General features: G+C 45.4%; 1 protein-coding gene across 7 annotated transcripts in view; it reads right to left on the bottom strand.

Moving 5' to 3' along the window:
• Nucleotides 1–8,914: 8,914 nt before the first annotated feature.
• Nucleotides 8,915–18,994, bottom strand: part of LOC119172383 (uncharacterized) — a 296,020-nt gene continuing 285,940 nt past the window's right edge. For all 7 annotated transcript variants that reach the window (XM_075893680.1, XM_075893684.1, XM_037423449.2 and 4 more), the window contains 3 exons: nt 15,426–15,738; nt 14,047–14,229; nt 8,915–9,035 (listed from right to left, as the gene is read on the bottom strand). In XM_075893680.1, the coding sequence (XP_075749795.1) occupies nt 8,943–9,035; nt 14,047–14,229; nt 15,426–15,738 (589 nt within the window). In that variant the 3' untranslated portion in view covers nt 8,915–8,942. The remainder of the gene's footprint in view (nt 9,036–14,046; nt 14,230–15,425; nt 15,739–18,994) is intronic.

The raw sequence follows: 18,994 nt of genomic DNA, 5'->3' as shown, positions 1-18,994 counted from the left end.
TAATTATCTCTTTAAGTGTGAAGAGCATTAATTAGTATAATTATGCTTGTAACTCAAAAAGTACAAGAGTTATTTGAAAACGGTTTTCATATTTGGAATCCTCACAATCATCCACATACACACACCAAATTTCATCACAAACAGTACATTAATAAAAAAATTAGTTTTACTTGCCACGTCCCCCCTTAAACTAAACTTTCACGCAAAGTTTATTTGTGCTGTGACAAAAATTTGACGAAATATTATTGTGTGAACGTGGGAGTTTATGGCTGTACTTGCTCACACATTACCGATGAAGCGACAAAAATATACAAGCTGATACTCTGAACTTCTATGTATTGAAGCAGCAGACCCCTTTCTATGATCTTATGAAGAGAAATTCGTTTATCTCTATTAGGGAACCTACAAGGCAGGCACTGAATTTACGTAATTTTTCTGCTTTGCTGTTCCATAAAAACTCACTCTTTTTTTTTCTTTTAGATACTAATTACAAACAAATATTCCACTTATTAGGAGCATATTGTTTCTTGTATCTACTTGAACTTACCAACTTGACAACCCAGTGCTTCAAACAAAATATTTTCAATAAATTATAAATCTCACAGGAGGTTTTTGGTGGTTTGGCCAAACAGGCTCATAAAGAGTGTGCCACACTCTCCACCTTGGCTACCGACACTCCCATGTTTAATTCACACATAAGCCCAATAATGTGGTTGGAGGATAGCCGCTATGGTAGCTCAGTTGGTAGAGCATCGAACACGTTATTCGAAGGTCGCAGGTTTGGTTCCTGCCCACGGCAAATTGTCTTTTCACTCACTTTTCTTTCTTCACATTTACATTACAATTCGGTTTAATAACTTCCACTATACTTTCCTTGGCATTATTGTCTGTAAGATCTCCTTAATATTGTGTCAAACACAGAACAAACGAGCCCTCAAGTATACACTTCTTTCCTTTACACACACACACACACACACACACACACACACACACACACACACACACATATATATATATATATATATATATATATATATATATATATATATATATATATATATATATATATATAAATATGGGAAAGAAGTGTATTGGCACAATATTAATGAGATCTAACAGACAATGATGCCAAGGAATGTATAGGGGAAGTTATTAGAACAAATGTAATGTAAATAAGAAAAAAGAAAAGTGGGTGAACATATACATAAGAACCTACACGGGAAATCATCACAGCATTGACGTTGGCAAAATTTCAAATTTCACTATGTTGTAGCGTAGCTTCGTAACAATTTCATTCTCCCGTAAGAACATAATTGAATGATTACTGTTGTGATGGAAAACCACGCCTTGTTGGTTTCCCCAGTGTGCAGTCAAAAATTACCACTGTCGAAAATGGGGGGAAACGTTTCTCAGCGGGAGACTCGCGCCCCCATTGCCCCCCCCCCCCCTGCTGATACACCTATGGGCGGATCATTGAAAAGTAACATTGAAAAGGAGGCGTGGTTATTACTTTCTATACTTGCAGAAAAACAAAACCCCTCCATAGCATAAATAGTGTTAATGAGTGCTCACAGTGATTTCACTCATTTGTCCTGATTGGTGGACTACAAGCACTGAAAAGAGGAAGAGGGGTGCTGATATAGACTTGGGGGGAGGGGGCAATCGCCCTTGCACCCCTCCCCACTGGATCCGCCACTGGCAAAGGCCCTTCTGTCTTGGACTATATAAGTACCGAGCTGCAGTAAAATAGCATTTGCTGCTTGCGCTTGTGAATTGGTTATGCAAAGTATTTTCTTTTTGCAAGAAAAGAAAGCTCAGGACATTGCCTGCAATGGACTTCCAACCATTAAATCAGTTTCTCAATGTCCTCACATGAGTCACTGTCCCGAATCTAACTGCCGGCTGGTTGAGCTTCCGCAGTACCGCGTCACTTAAATTCGTCAAGGGACATACGTTTAGCTGGGAGTTTATTAGCTGGCTAGTCTTCTTCTTGTGGCAAATGCAGTTAGCTGTATATCAATCAACAAAATTCGCGTACTCTATCGTGTACAATTTTCGTTTTCTGCTCATAAAGAATGCGGAGATGGAGGAAAGGCGGCCAAAGGAATGTTGCTATAATGCGAAGCTCTTCTGTGGGCCATTTTAGTTTAGTAGAATTCTGGTGAGATTGTCAAAGCAGCACTAAGATGCTTTTTTAGTTTTGGGTAGTACATCAATAAAACGGGCGATAATAAACCACTCTGCTCTGCGCAAACTTCTCGCTGGCCTCCTTGAAAAATTCCAAGAATTCGACGACCTCCATCAACATGGCTGTATCGACATCTCAAGGGTAAATTTCCCTAGAGTCCAGGAGGTTCTCTATCGCATCGTACTGAGTTAGCACGGATTTGATTATAGCGAGCTTCGAATTTCACCAACTCTAGACCATGTAGTGCATAAAGTTCGTGTGTGCTCGAAGGCCCAAATTTGGCCCTTAAATAAGCAGGCCCAAGTCCGGCTTGACCAAAGCCAGGCCAGGCCCGTAGAGAAAAACCTGGGCAGGCCCGAAATTTGAAGTCCGAGCCCGGCCCATGCAGCGCTCTAGTAGCACATTTTATGATACATTATGCAGATGAAATTGCCGTGATGAATTACTGCACGAGTAAAAAGGCCACGCAGAGCCACCTGTCATAATTCACTTGCATTGCAACCAGTGTCACCTATGACTGGACAAGCATTGTATGTGGTGAAATGCATTTGCAACTTTAAAAAAATAACCCGCTGTTGACTACACACACCTTAAGTGAGAATAATATTGTTAGCAGACTTGTAAACAAGGTTGAAAAGAGGTTTATTTACAAAACATGGACGGCATGTGCATGCCAGTACTTCGCAGTGTTCTTCTCCTAACCATTTTTGTTGTTAATGTTGTCGCTGCTGTGGGTTCACTATATTGAACCGACTGTAACATTGCTCTCCTCGCAGACAGAGCCCTCAGGACGAGAGAAGTCAGCCGGGCAGTCGTTGAGTGAACGGTCTTAAGCAGGCCACATGCGTAACTTAATTTGGTTTTGGTTGACTATCTCCCATTAACAGTGAGCTGCGCAATTCGATAATTCACCTCGCTAAGACACTCAATTATGATAAATGGTTCAACATTGTCAGCTAGCAGTTTCACACAGGAGTCCATAATCACACCAAGTCGCCAGGCTCGTAAGTTACTTGATGGTGTCTGTGATCGCAATGTGATTTCGACCGTTTTTGAGAAGACTGAGTTCACAATCTAGTGAGTCGCCGAGCCTCCTCCGCCTTAGTGTTTTCGCTACATGAGCGTCGTACTGACTAGAGAAAGAAAAAATTGTACCCGAGGTGTACCTCGCTGGATGAGCGTAGCGAAGGAAGAAAGGGTTGTATCCAGTGATCTCACTTTGCGCGGTGTTATAAGTGCTTGTGACGAACGGAAGCACTTTGTCCCAGCTGTTGTGGCCCAAGCTTAAGTACATGGATACTCTGTTCACAGGTGTTCTATTCGTGCGATCATTCGAGTCATTTGTCTGAAGGTGATAAAGGGATCATCGTCGCAGATTGGAGTCACACAGACACAGAAGTTCTTCAACCACATCAGCCACAAACTGAAGGCCAGGGTCACTAATTATCACTCGAGGGGGACCACACATAATGCAGCACGAACTGTGACACTTCGCCTGCAGTTGCACAGGGTAGTGCTGCCGTCTGGCAGAACAAAGCCAGGTAGTCAGACTCTGTGGCCACTATGATCTAGCGGTCACCTTTAGAAAGTGCAAACGGTGCCTATTTGTTCGAAAGGCGAGCTGGGAAGTGCTACAGGCATTAGACAACCAGAGGGAGTGTTGGTAGGTCTTTTGCGACTTCGACACTCTGTGCAGATGGCTATGTATGTGTCTGCTGCCTTGCGCATTTTTGGCCAGTAAAAGCTTTCTTTGGCACGAAATCCTGCACGACACATAAAACTAAAGAGCTGAGTGCTTCTGGCACCAACAGAAGACAGCGTGCACCCATAGAGAAGAAATTGTTTTTATATAGCAGTCCATCCTGGACTCAAAAATAACCAGTTGGAGAGTCTTTTGCAGCTGAGAATAGTGGTTCTAGAGTTAAATCCTCACGATGCTGTCTCGCGAAAGTTGCGACGTCTGGAAAATCTTCTTGTAATGTTGCGACTATCTGGTCGGAGCTATGAACGTCACAATCCGTGATAGGGAGGGGCAGCCTGGAAAGACATCCAGCGTCAGCCTGTATTTCTCCCCTTTTGTATGAGACAGTGAAGTTGTCCTCTTGCAGGTGCAGAGCCCATCGTGCACGGCGTCCAGACAAATCCCAAGGATTGACGAGCCAGCACAGAGAGCGATGGTCGGTGACAATCGTAGACCAACGCCCTACAGGTATGACCGAAACTGCTGAACACCAAAAATACCAGCAAGGAATTCTTGTTCAGTTAGCATAAAACAAAAAGTACTATTCCAGCTCACACAGCTTTTCTCCAGCCTTGTAACTTCAACTGAGACTACCTCCTGAGCAGTTGCTAAGTGAAACTTGCAGCATCACCCAAGTACCGTATTTACTCGATTTTACCGCGCCCTCGAATGTAACGCACACCCGATTTCCCCCGCGAAAAAAAAAAAAAACGTAAGACATCGATTGCAACGTGCACCCATTTTTCTCGCTGGCCCGCACGATCACACCACTCGAAAAAACGACTCCTTTCGGGAGCGTCTTCCATTTAAATATAAGGTACGGGCGAAACTTCTGCCCATCTGACGTGTAACAGAGCATTGCCGTCACTGTAGTTTTACCGTGGACCGATGTCAGCACTCGAACTTGCTTCGCCTCCTTCTTCTCGACGGTTGTGGTGCCAGGCATGTCGAAGTAAAGAGGCGTCTGATCAGCATTCCCGATTTGCCCAAGCAGGTAGCCGTTGTTGCACCGCAAGTTTAGGACGAACCTCTGAAAACTGTGAAGCTTTTCATCGTACTCCTTCGCAAAACTTTTCGCATATGCATGTTCCCCTTCGAAGGAAAAAGCCTTTCCTCTTGATAAAGTTAGTTGTCCAGAACCTGCTCGCTTTAAACTAGCTCCGCATTAGACCTTTTTCTAAGACTAATTGCATAGCCCGCACTTGGAGCAGTTCTGTCGTCACGGGCCGCTGTGCCGCTCGCTGCTCAAGCCCATACTCGCCGAGCAGCTCTTTAATTTGCGGAAACCGACCTTGCTGTGGTCCACTGAAGCCTTTGCGTGAAGCTTTGCTGTCGACAATCTTCTGCTTTTGTTTCCGCCGGTCCCGCACGCACGTTTCGGGAACTCCGAACGACCGCGATGCGGCCCGATTTCCGTCCGTTTCTGCACACGGGATGACTTTTCTTTTAAAATCGGCATTGTGGTGCACTCAAGTTTTTGGAGTCGGCCCTTCCACGCCGTCGATGCTAATGCACTACTAGATGACGAACTCCTCAGCACACGTACGAAGTGCCGCACATGGGAAACACATAGGCAGAAATGGCCGACGCGCCATGCCGACGCACGTAGAGGGCGGCCATTTTGGATTTGCCGATGGCAATAGATTGCCCGTAATTTTTTTGTTCGTACTCGATTCTAACGCGCATGCGATTTATGAACTCGCTTAACCGGAAAAAAGGTGCGCGTTAGATTCGAGTAATCACGGTAATAGAACCTATAACAGGTTATTGGCTAAAATGTCACACTACAGCCGAACCTCGATATATCAAACGGCGCGGCGATCGCGAAATAGTTCGATATATCCAGAATTCGATATAAAGAAATCACGAAAAAATGCGTCAACAGCTTGCTGAAAACAACTAACGAACCGTTCAAGCGTGGTGCAGTAAATACTCACTTGAAGATTCAAACATAGTATTTATTGTGTTGGTTTAAAATGTTGAAAAAGAGTAGCTAGCTTTTTGTTGGCCATGGCGTGTTTGACGACTGCGTCCTCAATATAGTCCAGGCGATTCATAAGTGATAGGCCGGTGCCTTCAATCACGCCGCAGTGGCGGCGCACAAGGGCCAAGGCAGCTACGACCTCAGCTGATGTCGGGAGCGGGGCACCATCAGCGCTTGTGGGATCCACCTTGGCAGAGTCTTCATTTGGCTGCTCAGCAGTAGCTTCGGCGACAATCTCCACATCCGTGAGCTCCGCCATGAGCTCCGCCGTTCGGAGTTAGGCCTGTCGCGCACCACAGCGCGCGACACGCCTAACTCCGAATGCACAAACACTGCGAGCACAACGACCGATGCCTGCCGATGCTACGGGGGAGGAGCTTGCAACAAGTGCGCAGTGTGCCGTTGACACCATGGAGACTGCAACGACTGCAAGCTGCAAGGCTGCGGCGCGCGTACGCCGCTACGTTAAAGTGGCGCTCTCGGCGCCATCGATGTGTGCAGCATTCGTAAACGCCCGCCGCTTTACCGCTACTTTCGAGAGTTGCGGGAAAGCTCGCCGCCTGTCAATGGAGCGCGGGCGGTTTGGGGTGGCTGAGTTCGATATATCCATTATATGTCAAACTTTGTTCGAAATAAAAAATCAATAATGCATGCGATTTCCCGCGTAATATAGGAACCGTTCGATATAGACAATAATTCAATATATCCGTGTTCGATATATTGAGGTTTGACTGTACTAAGTTTAGAGAATTACTAGTGCGATGACTGGGGTCTCTATTCCCATCACAGTGGCTGCATTCCCACTCAGACAAAATATGAAAAAACGTGTGGCATCGTAGTCTAGGTGCCCATTGAGTAAACTTCGGTTGTTGAAATCAACTCCGCATATACCATTGTGGCGCGCACACTAATTCAATCACTTATTTTGACAGGCATAACACCACAATAAAGGTTATTTTTAATCTTATAAATGTAACTGTACTAGGCTTATGAGAATAGTGAATTTTTTATTCGAAATGAATTTGAAGCGAATATTAATTTTGGTCAAATAACTTTGAATTGAATTCGAATAACATATATGACCTACAAAGAAAAATGGGCATATTTATCATGACCAAACTAACCTGCACAATATTTTTTAAAATTAAAGCAGAACCTCTATGCAAATGGCTTTTTTTTTTTTCATTCAAAAGAAGTCAAAAACACTTTGAGTAGTAGCAGGATTCAGGATTTCACTTTCGTTAGGATGCAAGTAATAACTTAACATCTTAAAATTTATTATACGCAAAGCATATATGCTGTCATAAAAGCTTTTAAGCTTAATAAAGTGAGGAAGTGCTTTGAGGGTAGTAGGTTCATTTAAAGGGGTCCTACAATAATTTTTTCGTTTTTCAAGTAGCCGTAGAATGAATTTGCTAAAGAAGCTTACTGCCTCAACATTTTTAGAATCCGTTCAGTACGAGGGGAGTTGCAAAGATTTGTTGCACGTTGCTATTGCATTCTCGTCCAGACGAAAGCGCTGGGGAAAAGATCATGTGTGCCTCATGACTTTCAGCACTTCTCTCTTTCTTCACGCGGGTTTCCAGTGCGAATGCGCACATACGCGTGGACAAGCGGAAGTCCCAGGAACGACCGAGCGCGTTTTGCTGAAATTGGCCCATGGCTGATACAATGGCTGCGACGAGGAATTTTTGAGCTTGTGGCATCATTTGCCGCGAGAAGAGAGCAATTTTTAGCTGACTGAGGTTTATTGTGAATTGCAGGCTGCGTGCTTTTTTATTATGCAGCGTTTTTTTTTATTATGCTCAAAAAGTGTTTCAGGGAGCTCCTTCAAACTTGAAGGGGGCTTCCTGGCAGGGCGGATTTTCTCTGCAGATGTGCTTTCATGGCTTAGCACCTCTACATTGCAATGTAACCACCTTTATAGGCAGTTACATGCAGATTAATACTTATACATCCATTCGTTCATTGCAAATACTTCGAAATTTTCAATAATTTAAATTCGAATCGAATTCAAATACTCTACTATTCGTTCCAATATTCAAACCAATCGAATATTCACACAAGCCCAAACTCTACAAATACCTCAGCAAAGTACTTAAGCACACACGCTGTCAACCTACAAAATGCAGGACTTGCCAGAAGTGGAAGATTGACGCAAGTAAATCTAGTCGTCAAGTCTGCATCTCACTTGTCAACTTGCACTTGCCCCCTGCACAGTTTCTCTACTGCATTTTCAATCAAGTTTAAATGTCACACCAACTAGCCTAAGCCTCCTATGCCATATATGTGAGGCAACATGTACAATCAGCATGTGACTCACGAGAGCTTACAGTGATTTTATCTAGCGCAATAATTTCAATCCATGATGTGAAAAAGAAAAAAAAAGGGAGGTTGAAAGAAAGACGAAAATAAAAAGGAGTACTGACCGCAGCCTTCTTTCAAGTGTGTTGCGATTAAAACCAAAGCAAGAAGGACACCATGAGAAATTGCTGTACATCCAATTCCTTTTATAAACATATATTGCACTACATATTCCTTGACGGATTTTGTTATATTACACAATTCGAGTCAAGGAGGCACAAATTACAACAACACATACAGTATGTTGTACAGTCTTACACTGTCAATGGGAGCACTGTGATTCAGTAAGATGGAGTGCAGGTCGCTATTTATAAAATTTACATGGATGCTAATAAAAAAAAGGTAAAATGGACAGAGAATGAAAAATAAATGGACATCTAGCAACGAATTTGAGGCCATACATGCATCTTAGTAACGCCAACATAAGTGTAAATAACAGAAAGGCAGCCTAAGCAGCAGATAACAATAACAAAAAAGACTACTGTACACAAAAAGATAAACATCAACATATACAAATGTCCAATGCCCACAGCAATGGCAGATGAACGGCCATGCACAGACCAACAAACGAGAGTCAGCTTACACAGCAAGTAAAAACAGTCTGTAGATGTAAAATAATGAGAGAAAAAACCCTCTCTTCAAATCAATAAAGTCTTTGTAATTAATTAGTTCATCCACTTGCGACAGTTTGAAGCACTGCAGAGGCATGGAATTTTGTGCCCGTCGTCTTCATAGTCGAACTTGTAATCGTAGGTTAGCTGTGGAAGAAAAAAAAAATGCAATTGTGTTGTTTCAATGCACTCACAGGAAACGTGGTAAATATTTCTGCTTTTCTTGGAACAAAGTTCGTCATTTTAGTTTTATGTTGAACCACGAAGGAAATATGAATTTCAATGTGCATAGATTTATAGACAGTATAACATAGCCAACCCCCGTAACTAGCCATTTACTCTCAAATTAGGTGCATCATATATACAGTACACTCTCAGTAAATAGAAATCTGTTAAACAAAACTGCTGCTTAAACGGAACAGCTTCCTCTAGTACATTTGGTTTTGTACCTGAAATCTGCACCCCTGCTCATCTCTCAGTGAACGGAACTCCTGTGTTAAACACATTTTCTTGATCCCTTCTGGTTCCGCTTAAGGAGAGGATACTGTGTGTGTGTGTGTGTGTGTGAGTGTATATATATATATACCTGCTCATCTCTCAGTGAACGGAACTCCTGTGTTAAACACATTTTCTTGATCCCTTCTGGTTCCAGTTAGGAGAGGATACTGTGTGTGTATGTGTGTGTATATATATATATATATATATACACACACACAGTAACAAAACTAGAAAAAAAAAAACCGAAACAAACTCGCACTACAATAGAATTAATATGGTAATGCAGTCCAACTTACTTACAACAATCCTAGGTATAGCGATCTATCGGTTATAACGACCATATTTCGGTGCACTTATGATGTTCCTATGCTACTCTTTGAAACAGAGTCCACATATAGCGAACATTTTTCAAAGCCTCTTAGTACTTTTACAGCGAGCACTTCCGACACAGTCCTGGTAAAAATAAAGAGTACACGAAGCGATAAAAAAGTTGAAACAGGCATTCTAAATCTTTTGATAGGCGTTCACATGAGTGTGCCCTGCTGCAGTTTACTTGCCCCGAAAATATTATAGACAGCGGCGAGCACCGCACGCAGATTTCGGACTTTGCGAGCGAGGTCATCCATCATCCACTTCCGAGACATTTCTTCACCAGCAAAACGGAAGTACGAGTTGATCCACTCTCCGGCAGTGACCAAGTAGCGACCAGAATACTACGCTACAAAGTAACTGAAAGAAAAAGTTGAAGGCAGCGCGAAGACTTGCAGACACCTTTCGCAAGGCAAACATTTTTGACGCTGATCTCGGCATCTACGACCGCCGACAATGAAACAAGAATGCCTTCAATTGCAAGAGGCCATATATGCGAGAAACGGTAAGGTCGCATAAAAGTTCACTGCGATGCTCAACTCTCAGACAACACAATGTACTGTAAAAATTCTTTCGGCAACGGCAAAGACCGGTTGATTAGTGATAACTTCTGCGCGGTTGCAGTGATGCCTTCATGAATAAGCATAGAAAAAGAGCGATGGAGAGGTGGCCAGTGGCGATAACCATGCCACTCTGACTTATCGTTGGCTACCTTTCACAGTCATCTGCAAATAGCTGCTCCGCGGTGCGACGACGGTACAAGTGCGCGTCATGCTGCCTCTCGCAAGTTCGCAGCCGCTGTAACGTGCGAGGCCACTTGCGCGCGTTGCTCGCAGAATTTTTCGTTGAGTAGAATGAAGATGCAACTCGCCACACCAGAGCGCAATCCCGAGTGAAGCATACACAAAGAATGCACAAACGCACGCATACATTGAACTGCAAGCAAACCGGCATGCAACGGCGAGAGCCGAGTAAGCGACGTGCTGCACGCAACAAACCAGGGATGATTGGTTCGACGTGGAGATACCGCGCTTTAGTGGAATCCGAGTTTATTGCGAACATGGTTGAATTCACTCGTGAGCAAACGGGCATTGCTTAACACGTGAAAAGGCCTAACTTGTCAGTGGAGGGGTTGTTCGCACTTTTGAAAAAAAAAATACATGGGGAAAAAAAAAAGAGGTTTGACCACTAAGTGGACAGGTGGCATGCACTTGATGTCATCCTCTAGAATCGATAGCGTAGAAGTCGCCATTGAGGAGGTCCTTGTGCTTTCCAAACGCTCAAGTAACTCGCCTATGCGTTGCACAGTAAAATTCATCGGTTAATCGAAACAGTGCTTATTGGTCACCCACAGTTAAACGGCACAAACTCCAAACACAGCATAGACTTGCTCATGCCAAAGGAGTCTCACAACCATGGCAACACTTCGAGATTGAGACAAGCCAATTCAGTATCCATTCTCGCTTGTGGCTGTGAGAGCCAGGTCGGCAAGTTAATTGTGCGTTAGGCCTATTGTGCGGCGAAGTACGGTGGATCACGGTGTTATTTCAGCCTGATGGAAAGGAAGCGGCAGCACCATACACTCCCACTTGAAAAGAAGCTGCAAATTGTTCAGAAGCTCGATTCAAGCGGCCTGACCAAGATGGAGGTGGCGAAAAAAATACATCCCGAAATCGACGCTGTCGCGGATCTGGAAAGACAGAGGAGAGATTGAAGGCACTGTTAAGAACGGGATCTTTACATCTAAACTGATGCGGACGACGCCTTATGAACAACTAGAAAAGTTCTTTTTCTGTGGTTCAAGCGTGTACGGAGTTCCAATTTACCCATAGGCGACCGATTCTTGAGCAAAAAGCTCGAGAGATCGCCATTCAAATGGGTGTTAAGAACTTTGTCCTAAGCGACGGATGGCTCAGCCGCTTCAAAACACGCCATGGCCTAGTCTTGAAATCAATCTCGGGTGAGAGTGGTGCAGTCAACAGGGACATTTGCAGCGACTGGCAACAGGGGCGTTTTAATGAAATTTAATGAGCTTTGAGCCACGAGACGTCCTCATCGTCGACGAGATGGGTCTTTTTTATAAGGCGTTTCCATCAGAGACTCTTAACTTCAAAGGCGAAGCCTGTAGTGGAGGAAAATGCAGTAAAGATCGCATCACTATGCTGTTAGGTGCAAACATGACAGCAGATGAAAAATTGAAGCTACTGGTAATAGGAAAATCAAGGCAACCACATTGTTTCAACGGCGTTCGACACCTTCCCGTTGTGTACCATGGAAACGAAAAAGCGTGGATGACCTTGGCCCTTTTCGAAAACTGGCTTCGGGAGGAAGACGCGAGATTTACGAGGCAAGGCCGGAAGGTTGTCTTCATCGTGGATAATTGCCCAGCCCACAGTCAGGTTCAAGTATTCCAAGCCATCACTCTGGAGTTCTTGCCAGCCAATGCAATGGCAGTGATCCAGCCGATGGATCAAGGGGTTATTCAGAACATTAAAGTTTATTACCGCAGACAATTGGTCCATCGATTGTTGCTTTGTGCAGACAGCGCAAAATGCTACAGCATAGATTTATTGGCAGCCATCCACATTTTGGCCCGTGCCTGGGAGCAAGTGAAGGCAACAACAATACATAGATGCTTAACCATGCTGGCTTTCAAGCACAAGAAAGCAGTACCTGATGAAGAAGAAAGCCCTGCTGATGCCGACATTGAGACAGTATTTAGTCAGGTCGTACCTCTGCCCCTTTTACGCTGCAGGACTACGAATTAATTGATGAAAATGTTCGTACCTGTCGCAAAGAGACTGTCGAGGAAATGATTGCCGAAGTGCAAGATAAGGATCAACCTTCCACCAATGAATGTGATAACGATACTGCCAGTGGAGTGGTGCCACAACACCGATCAGCTTAAAGAGCCACTCACCAAATTTGACAATTTTGAGCTGACAAGCGCAATGCAAAGACGAGGCGTTCATGATCACATCTGCCAAAATTTGCAACGCTATGCGACGCGGAAATGGGTCAAATTTCAAGATGAACGCTGCTACCCCTCCCCTCTGCCGGCGTGCGCGTAGAGAAGGAGGGCATGACATGCACGTATGAATGGCCTTACGTACACGGCAATGCAGTGACGTTGGTCCTCTACATAGACAACTTTGCTCTGACGTTGCAAACAGTGACACGTGATATGGCGAAAATTATTTCACATGGCACGCTTAGTTTAGGCAATTTGTTGCTTGAAATGATCAAGAAAACTCTAGATAAATAATGAGACACTATAAGGGAATCTGAGCGTCCTTCTTCCATTTTTCTCCCGCGAATTGCAACGAGATGTGGGCCTAATGTGCCGGCGTTTTGCATGCGTTCCTGTCCCTGCGGTCAGTGCTTGGAGCAGACGACCACCGTGGAAAGCTCCTATGCATTCGCGCACTCATTGTGCTCATCTATTCTACCGCGTCTAAGTCAGCGTTTGCAAACGATCCCGCAGAAACAGGCAGAAGACTACAAATAATGCTGGTCAACAAAGCAACGCCGCTCCCATGCTCCGGGGTCGGACTTGTTTGGGCACGCCATGCACACGTCACCTCTTAGTCGGATGCCGGAGAGGGTGGGGAAGAGGTTTGGCTTGCGAAGGCTAAGCGAAGGAGCGGCAAGTGTTTCGAGCTCGCCTCCTCTCATCCTCGTTTCACGCCGCTTCAAAAAACCTGTTTTCTCCGCTCGTGATGAACCGATTAAAAATATTTTTGTGGCAAAATGTTCCCTATCAGACACCCAACAACTTCCACTGTCTAACTAAAATTTGGTATGGGGCCTGGTGAGTGGCCCTTTAAGAGGCTGTTGAACTTTTGCATTGCTATTTTGAGCATGAGGCTTGCTGAGAATTTCTAGCTAGTTTGTCAGGCATGGGTGCGTACCTTGTGAAAAAACAACACAAGCTTGCCAAACAAATCACTCCTCACTCCTTTTTGTTTTCTCTTACTCATCCTCATGAGGAGTCGACTGTATCATTGTGAGATTCCATTATATGTGTTTCTGTCCTCGTCCGATATAAAGAACGTCTTCGTGTTATCAGATTGTCTTGAGTGCGTCCGATGACCTGGGCTCATTGAGAAAACCCCCTTACTCACCACACCTTTAATAGAAGACCATACTGTACACTACTAATGAATGTGTTTCAGTTGCCGATAGTATATCATTTCACATTTGACAACTTACAGTGGAAGAAAAAAGAAACAACTAAATAAAGGGGTAAAAAAAAAGATGCTTGAAATAAATGTGGCAGAATGTTGCCTACCTCTTCACCCCGTGTGATGCGGCGATTGGCGATGATGAGGATTTTGTTCTCACGGTCGATCTGCACAAGCTCAGCCACACAGTTAGGACTGCACGAGTGGTTTATGTAGCGTGCCAGGCCACCAGACAAGGTTGCGTCGATCACACGATTTTCATCCAGCCGGAACATGTACACACCACGATTCTGCAGCAAAAGGCAGGGACAAGACATGCCATTGGTGAAACGTACCAATAGGTCTTCAATCGAAGAGACACCATCTCTTTCAATCCAAAACGCCTTCGATATATGTGACCTTCATTATGAGCCCTTATGCTTTATTTGGGCAAAAAAGACTTGTCTTATTTTCATTGCAATCACTAATTTCTCAAACTGACATCTATTGAACGGAAGTTAACCGGTCATAAGATAATACCGTCACTGGGAATTAAATATGCAATTTCTGGAATGAACAAACTTTTGCTGCTTGCCTAGCTGTGATAGTACTATACCTGATTAATCATTGCATTATGACTACAATCCATGCTGAAAACTCAATTCTGTGGCTACAAGAATCATGCATTGTATTACGACTGTCACAAGCAAGATCTAGAACTTTAGCACATTGTAGCCTTGGGACAGCTAGTGTGCATCAACATTGATAAAGCTCACTTTTGCATAAGCCTAGATGAAGTGGTATCTACTAGTGGGTTAGGTGCCACTCAACAATTTAGTTAATAGTGAATTCTGAACACAAATGCTGAGCACTTCTGGTAGCAGTCTTTGTGCTCCAAGTATGTTTCACTGGCAGATCTAGAGCAGCTCCACCACTTGAACCCCATTCGTGGAGCAGCTTTCTCTACTCTGCAACAAGCTGCGCATTTGACTGGCAGTAGCAAGCATTCCGCATGCGTACAGAGTGTGGCGTACCGTGTGATCAACACAACAACCAAGCGCGCCAATTCACTCTGTGAACGCCTGTGAAAGCGAGTTGCAGTTTGAAAACAATGAGTAGTGCACTGCGGCATCAATTTACGGTTGCGCGAGGAACACTGGGCGCTTTCATAAGATGATGCGCACTTGTACGTTCACCCATTTATCTGCTCTGGTGGGAGTGCCTGTTCTACGGTCGCCCTCCACCAGAACGGAGTGCTCCAGTGCAGAGTTAGTCAGCCTCTCTCAATCGGCCATTGGAATTCACCTTAAGCTTTCCGCTTTTTTTACACTAATGCTGCCTAGCAGACTTCCTATGTTTTGGTAGACCTTCAATGATGGGACGAGAAATTACTGCTTACACGGTCTATCTTATGTTACAATTCTGATACTGTCTTTACTCCATCTTTTTCGAAGGATCGAGTCACCAAAGAAAAAGAGAGACAGAAAGAGGAGGCGGCAGTGCAAACCTGTGCCTCATAGATGGCCTCGTTGCGCTCGGCAATCTCGTTGCGGATGAGCTGTCCGATGTACTCGATGATCATGGTGTGGCATTCGATATCGCGGGCGGCGTACAGGCCCAGGCCCTGGATGCCCGAGCGTGCCAGGTACACATTGTTGCGCCACTCGGTCTTCATGCGCCGGTACTGGGACGACTTGGAGTGCACAAAGTGCTTGGTGTAAGGGGAGCTGGCCTCCAGGCAGCTGCCGCCACCGCCACTTCCAGCACCGAGGGTCTGCAGCGAGAGCCGCAGCGTGTTGCTCGTGTGCATCGTGTGGGGCCTGCGGAAGGAAAAGCAGGTTCACAGCTGCACGACACACAGCATGGCAGTGCAAACAAAGTCTGCTGGGTCCTACAATTCTTCATTTGTAAAAAAAAAAAAATGTTAAGGGAGGACGCGGCCCTTGAAAACCGAAAAATCGTGAAAAAGCCGGTTTTTGAAAAACCACATTTTTGGGTTGTATGTCTCATAAACTACCTATTCTCTAATTATCAGCACCTAATTCAACCGCAAAGTGCAAAAAATATACTATTTTCGAGGCCGCCGCGGCATCCAAAACAGGCGCAAATCCCGAAATCAAACCAAACTTCGCGCGCGCCATTCCCGGACCATGCGGTCGTCCCGCGCCATCTTGGTGTTGTTTTGACCATGAATTCTTTCTCGCTCGTTCGCCGCTTTGCAAAATGGCGTCGACAGCACAGTTGAGACGCTATTGGCGTTTTCCCGCGATGCGATGCGGAGCGCTGATTGGGTAGAGCAGCGCATTCATATCTCGCGGGAGAAAGCGTGCCCGCCATTGGCTGCTGTGCAGCAGCAGGGGCGGTCGCTCCTCTCGATGGCGCGTCCAGCGCGCTCGCTTCGTTGTTGCTCTCTGCTCCGTCCGCCTTGACAGACGTCTGCTTACGAGCCGCTCTTCGCCTTGTGCTATCTTTTCTATCATTTTCTCTCGTTTTTTTTTTCTTTTTGCACTAGTTCTGTGCCTTTCGTCTTTGTTGTTGCGGGCGATGCCGGCAACGAAGCCGAAGTCAGTGCGGAAGTCCGGTGCGCGGAGGCGCGCTATGCGGCTTGTACGATCATCGAAATTCCGCTATTCTGCTGCGGGTGCCGACTGCGTAGACGCTTGCAGCGACGAAACTGTGTTGTTGGCTGTCGCCATTCGAGAATCTGACACATCGAGTGTGGCTGGAGCCGCAAATGCACCGAGTGTTTCCGAGATCGCCGGGCTCGACATGTGCTCCGAATCGATGCCATCCAGTGTGACACCGAGTGCTTCTGATATCGCAGGACCCAGCACTTCGTCTGAATCGGTGCCGCCATCGAGCGTGAGTGGACCGTCGCTTCATCTGCGGACGCGTTTCCTAACGAAGGAAGAAATCAATGCGAATGCGAAACGGCGTGACGCCGTTCGCGCTGAACTCGAGTCTACGCCGGCGACGCAGAAGAAATTTCAACTGATGCAGCCAGCTCTTGCACCTGCAGTGACAAGTGAGGGCGAACATTTTTCGCTCGTTCAAATGAACATCTTTAACGTCGTGCTCAGCCGCACAGTGTGCAAAGAATGTTTGAAAGGTGCTATGACTGTCCGAGAGAGCACCAAGCTTGAACTTGCAACAAAACTTGAAGTCGTGTGCGCCTCTTGTGGCACCGTCGATAAATTATGGACATCACCCCGCAAAAAGGACATGCAGGCCTTCGATGTAAATGTCCGCGCCATAATGGCTATAAAGCAAATAGGCAAGGGGCAAACAGCTCTTAATGACTTTTGGGCTGCCATGAACGTCTCTTACAGAGGTCTTCACCACAAGACGTTTCAAAAGCACTTGAAAGAGACGTTCAGGAAGCCGGAGGCCACCGCTTTGGAGAAGTTTTATGCTGACTCTGCCACAGCAGTGATCAAAATATATAAAGAAATGAACCCCAGCTTCTGCAAGGACATCACCGTAGTGTACGATGGCACATGGCATAAGCGGGGTCACACATCACACATCGGAGTGGGATCGGTAATTGACTTCTTTACAGGTCTCATCTTGGATGCTGTAGTTCTTTCAAACCACTGCCTTGGATGCCAAACAGGGCCCAAACCTGGAGATGCAGCATACGAAAGCTGGCAGAAGCACCACATTTGCCAGAAAAACACAGACGCAAAATCGGGAAGCATGGAAGTGGAGGCAGGCTTGACTCTCTTTGGGCGGTCTGTATCCAAGCATGGCCTGCGGTACACCACTCTTGTGTCCGACGGAGACAGCCGTACCTTCGCTGCCCTCACAGAAGAGAATGTGTACGGGCTAGTGCCAATTGTAAAAGAAGAATGTCTGAACCATGTTCAGAAAAGGATTGGAAGTGCTCTTCGAAACATTGTGCAGAAAAGTGATAAGCCACTGAGTGGGAAGGGGAAGCTGACTAAAGCCCTCATTGAAAAGCTGACAGAATATTATGGTTGGGCCCTGAGAAACAATTCAACTGACCTAACAGCCATGCAGCGTGCAGTGATGGCAACATATCACCACGTCACATCGATAGACCAGGACCCTCACCATGAACTTTGCCCAGAGGGGGCTCAATCGTGGTGCCGCCATAGAGCTGCAGAGGCAAAGCGTGAGCCACAGCCAAAACATAAACACAGCCTACCGGACTATGTCGCTGCAGCTATGCTGCCCATCTACGAAAGACTGTCACAAAAGTCGCTTCTTCAGCGCTGCCTGGGAGCGAAGACTTAAAATGCATCAGAATCATTCCACTCCATTCTGTGGTCTCTGATGCCGAAGGAACAACACTCATCCTTGATCGCGGCAGAAACAGCACTGCATGAAGCAGTGCTGCGCTACAATGCCGGCTGCTGCAAAGCAACCCAAGTGATATCGGACTCCATTGGACTTCAACCAGGTCATCTGGCCACCCAGCGAGCTTGTGAAAAAGACGCTTTACGCCTAAAAAAGAATTTTAAAAGACGCCAAGAGAAGATGGAGGCCAGGCAAAAGAAGAAAAGAGTGCGCCAGGACACTTCTAGCTACTGTGCTGGAGCTTTTTGAAGAAAACATGTGCTTTGAACTTTCTCGGCCTGTTTTCTCAGAACGGATGTTTTTGCTAGTTGTGGTGCTGAGGAAAGCAAGAACTCGAAAACCGTTCATCAGATTTGTGTGTCGTTTTTTTTTATTCTGTTCCTGAATGACCTTGCAAGGGCGTAACAAGCTCCTTTTTTTGAAAATTGGTGCTGTTAATTTATAATAAACAATTAATTTTTGATGAATCTGGTCATTACTGGTTACATCAAATTCAAAGTTGCGTGAAAATTTTGGGGGGGGGGGGGGGGGGAATTTAAAAAAACGGCTTTGTAGCGCCCTGGGATAGCTATCAAGGAATGACCACAATGAATTTCAGCTTTCTACTATGTCCTGGGATTTCTCACGACTCTTCCTCAGGCACCCATGTGAAGCACCCAGTTAAACCTCAATAACTCTGGAACTAAGAAACACAGCTTCGTGAAACTTAGCAGTTGTGCTAGTTTTATTGTAGTTAACAACCCCTGAAAGTTTCAT

The sequence above is a fragment of the Rhipicephalus microplus genome, chromosome 4, assembly GCF_043290135.1.
Source record: "Rhipicephalus microplus isolate Deutch F79 chromosome 4, USDA_Rmic, whole genome shotgun sequence".
Classification (NCBI taxonomy): Eukaryota; Metazoa; Arthropoda; class Arachnida; order Ixodida; family Ixodidae; genus Rhipicephalus; species Rhipicephalus microplus.
The sequence above is the reverse complement of the archived record's forward strand: the minus strand, read 5'-3'. Positions and strand labels throughout refer to the sequence as shown.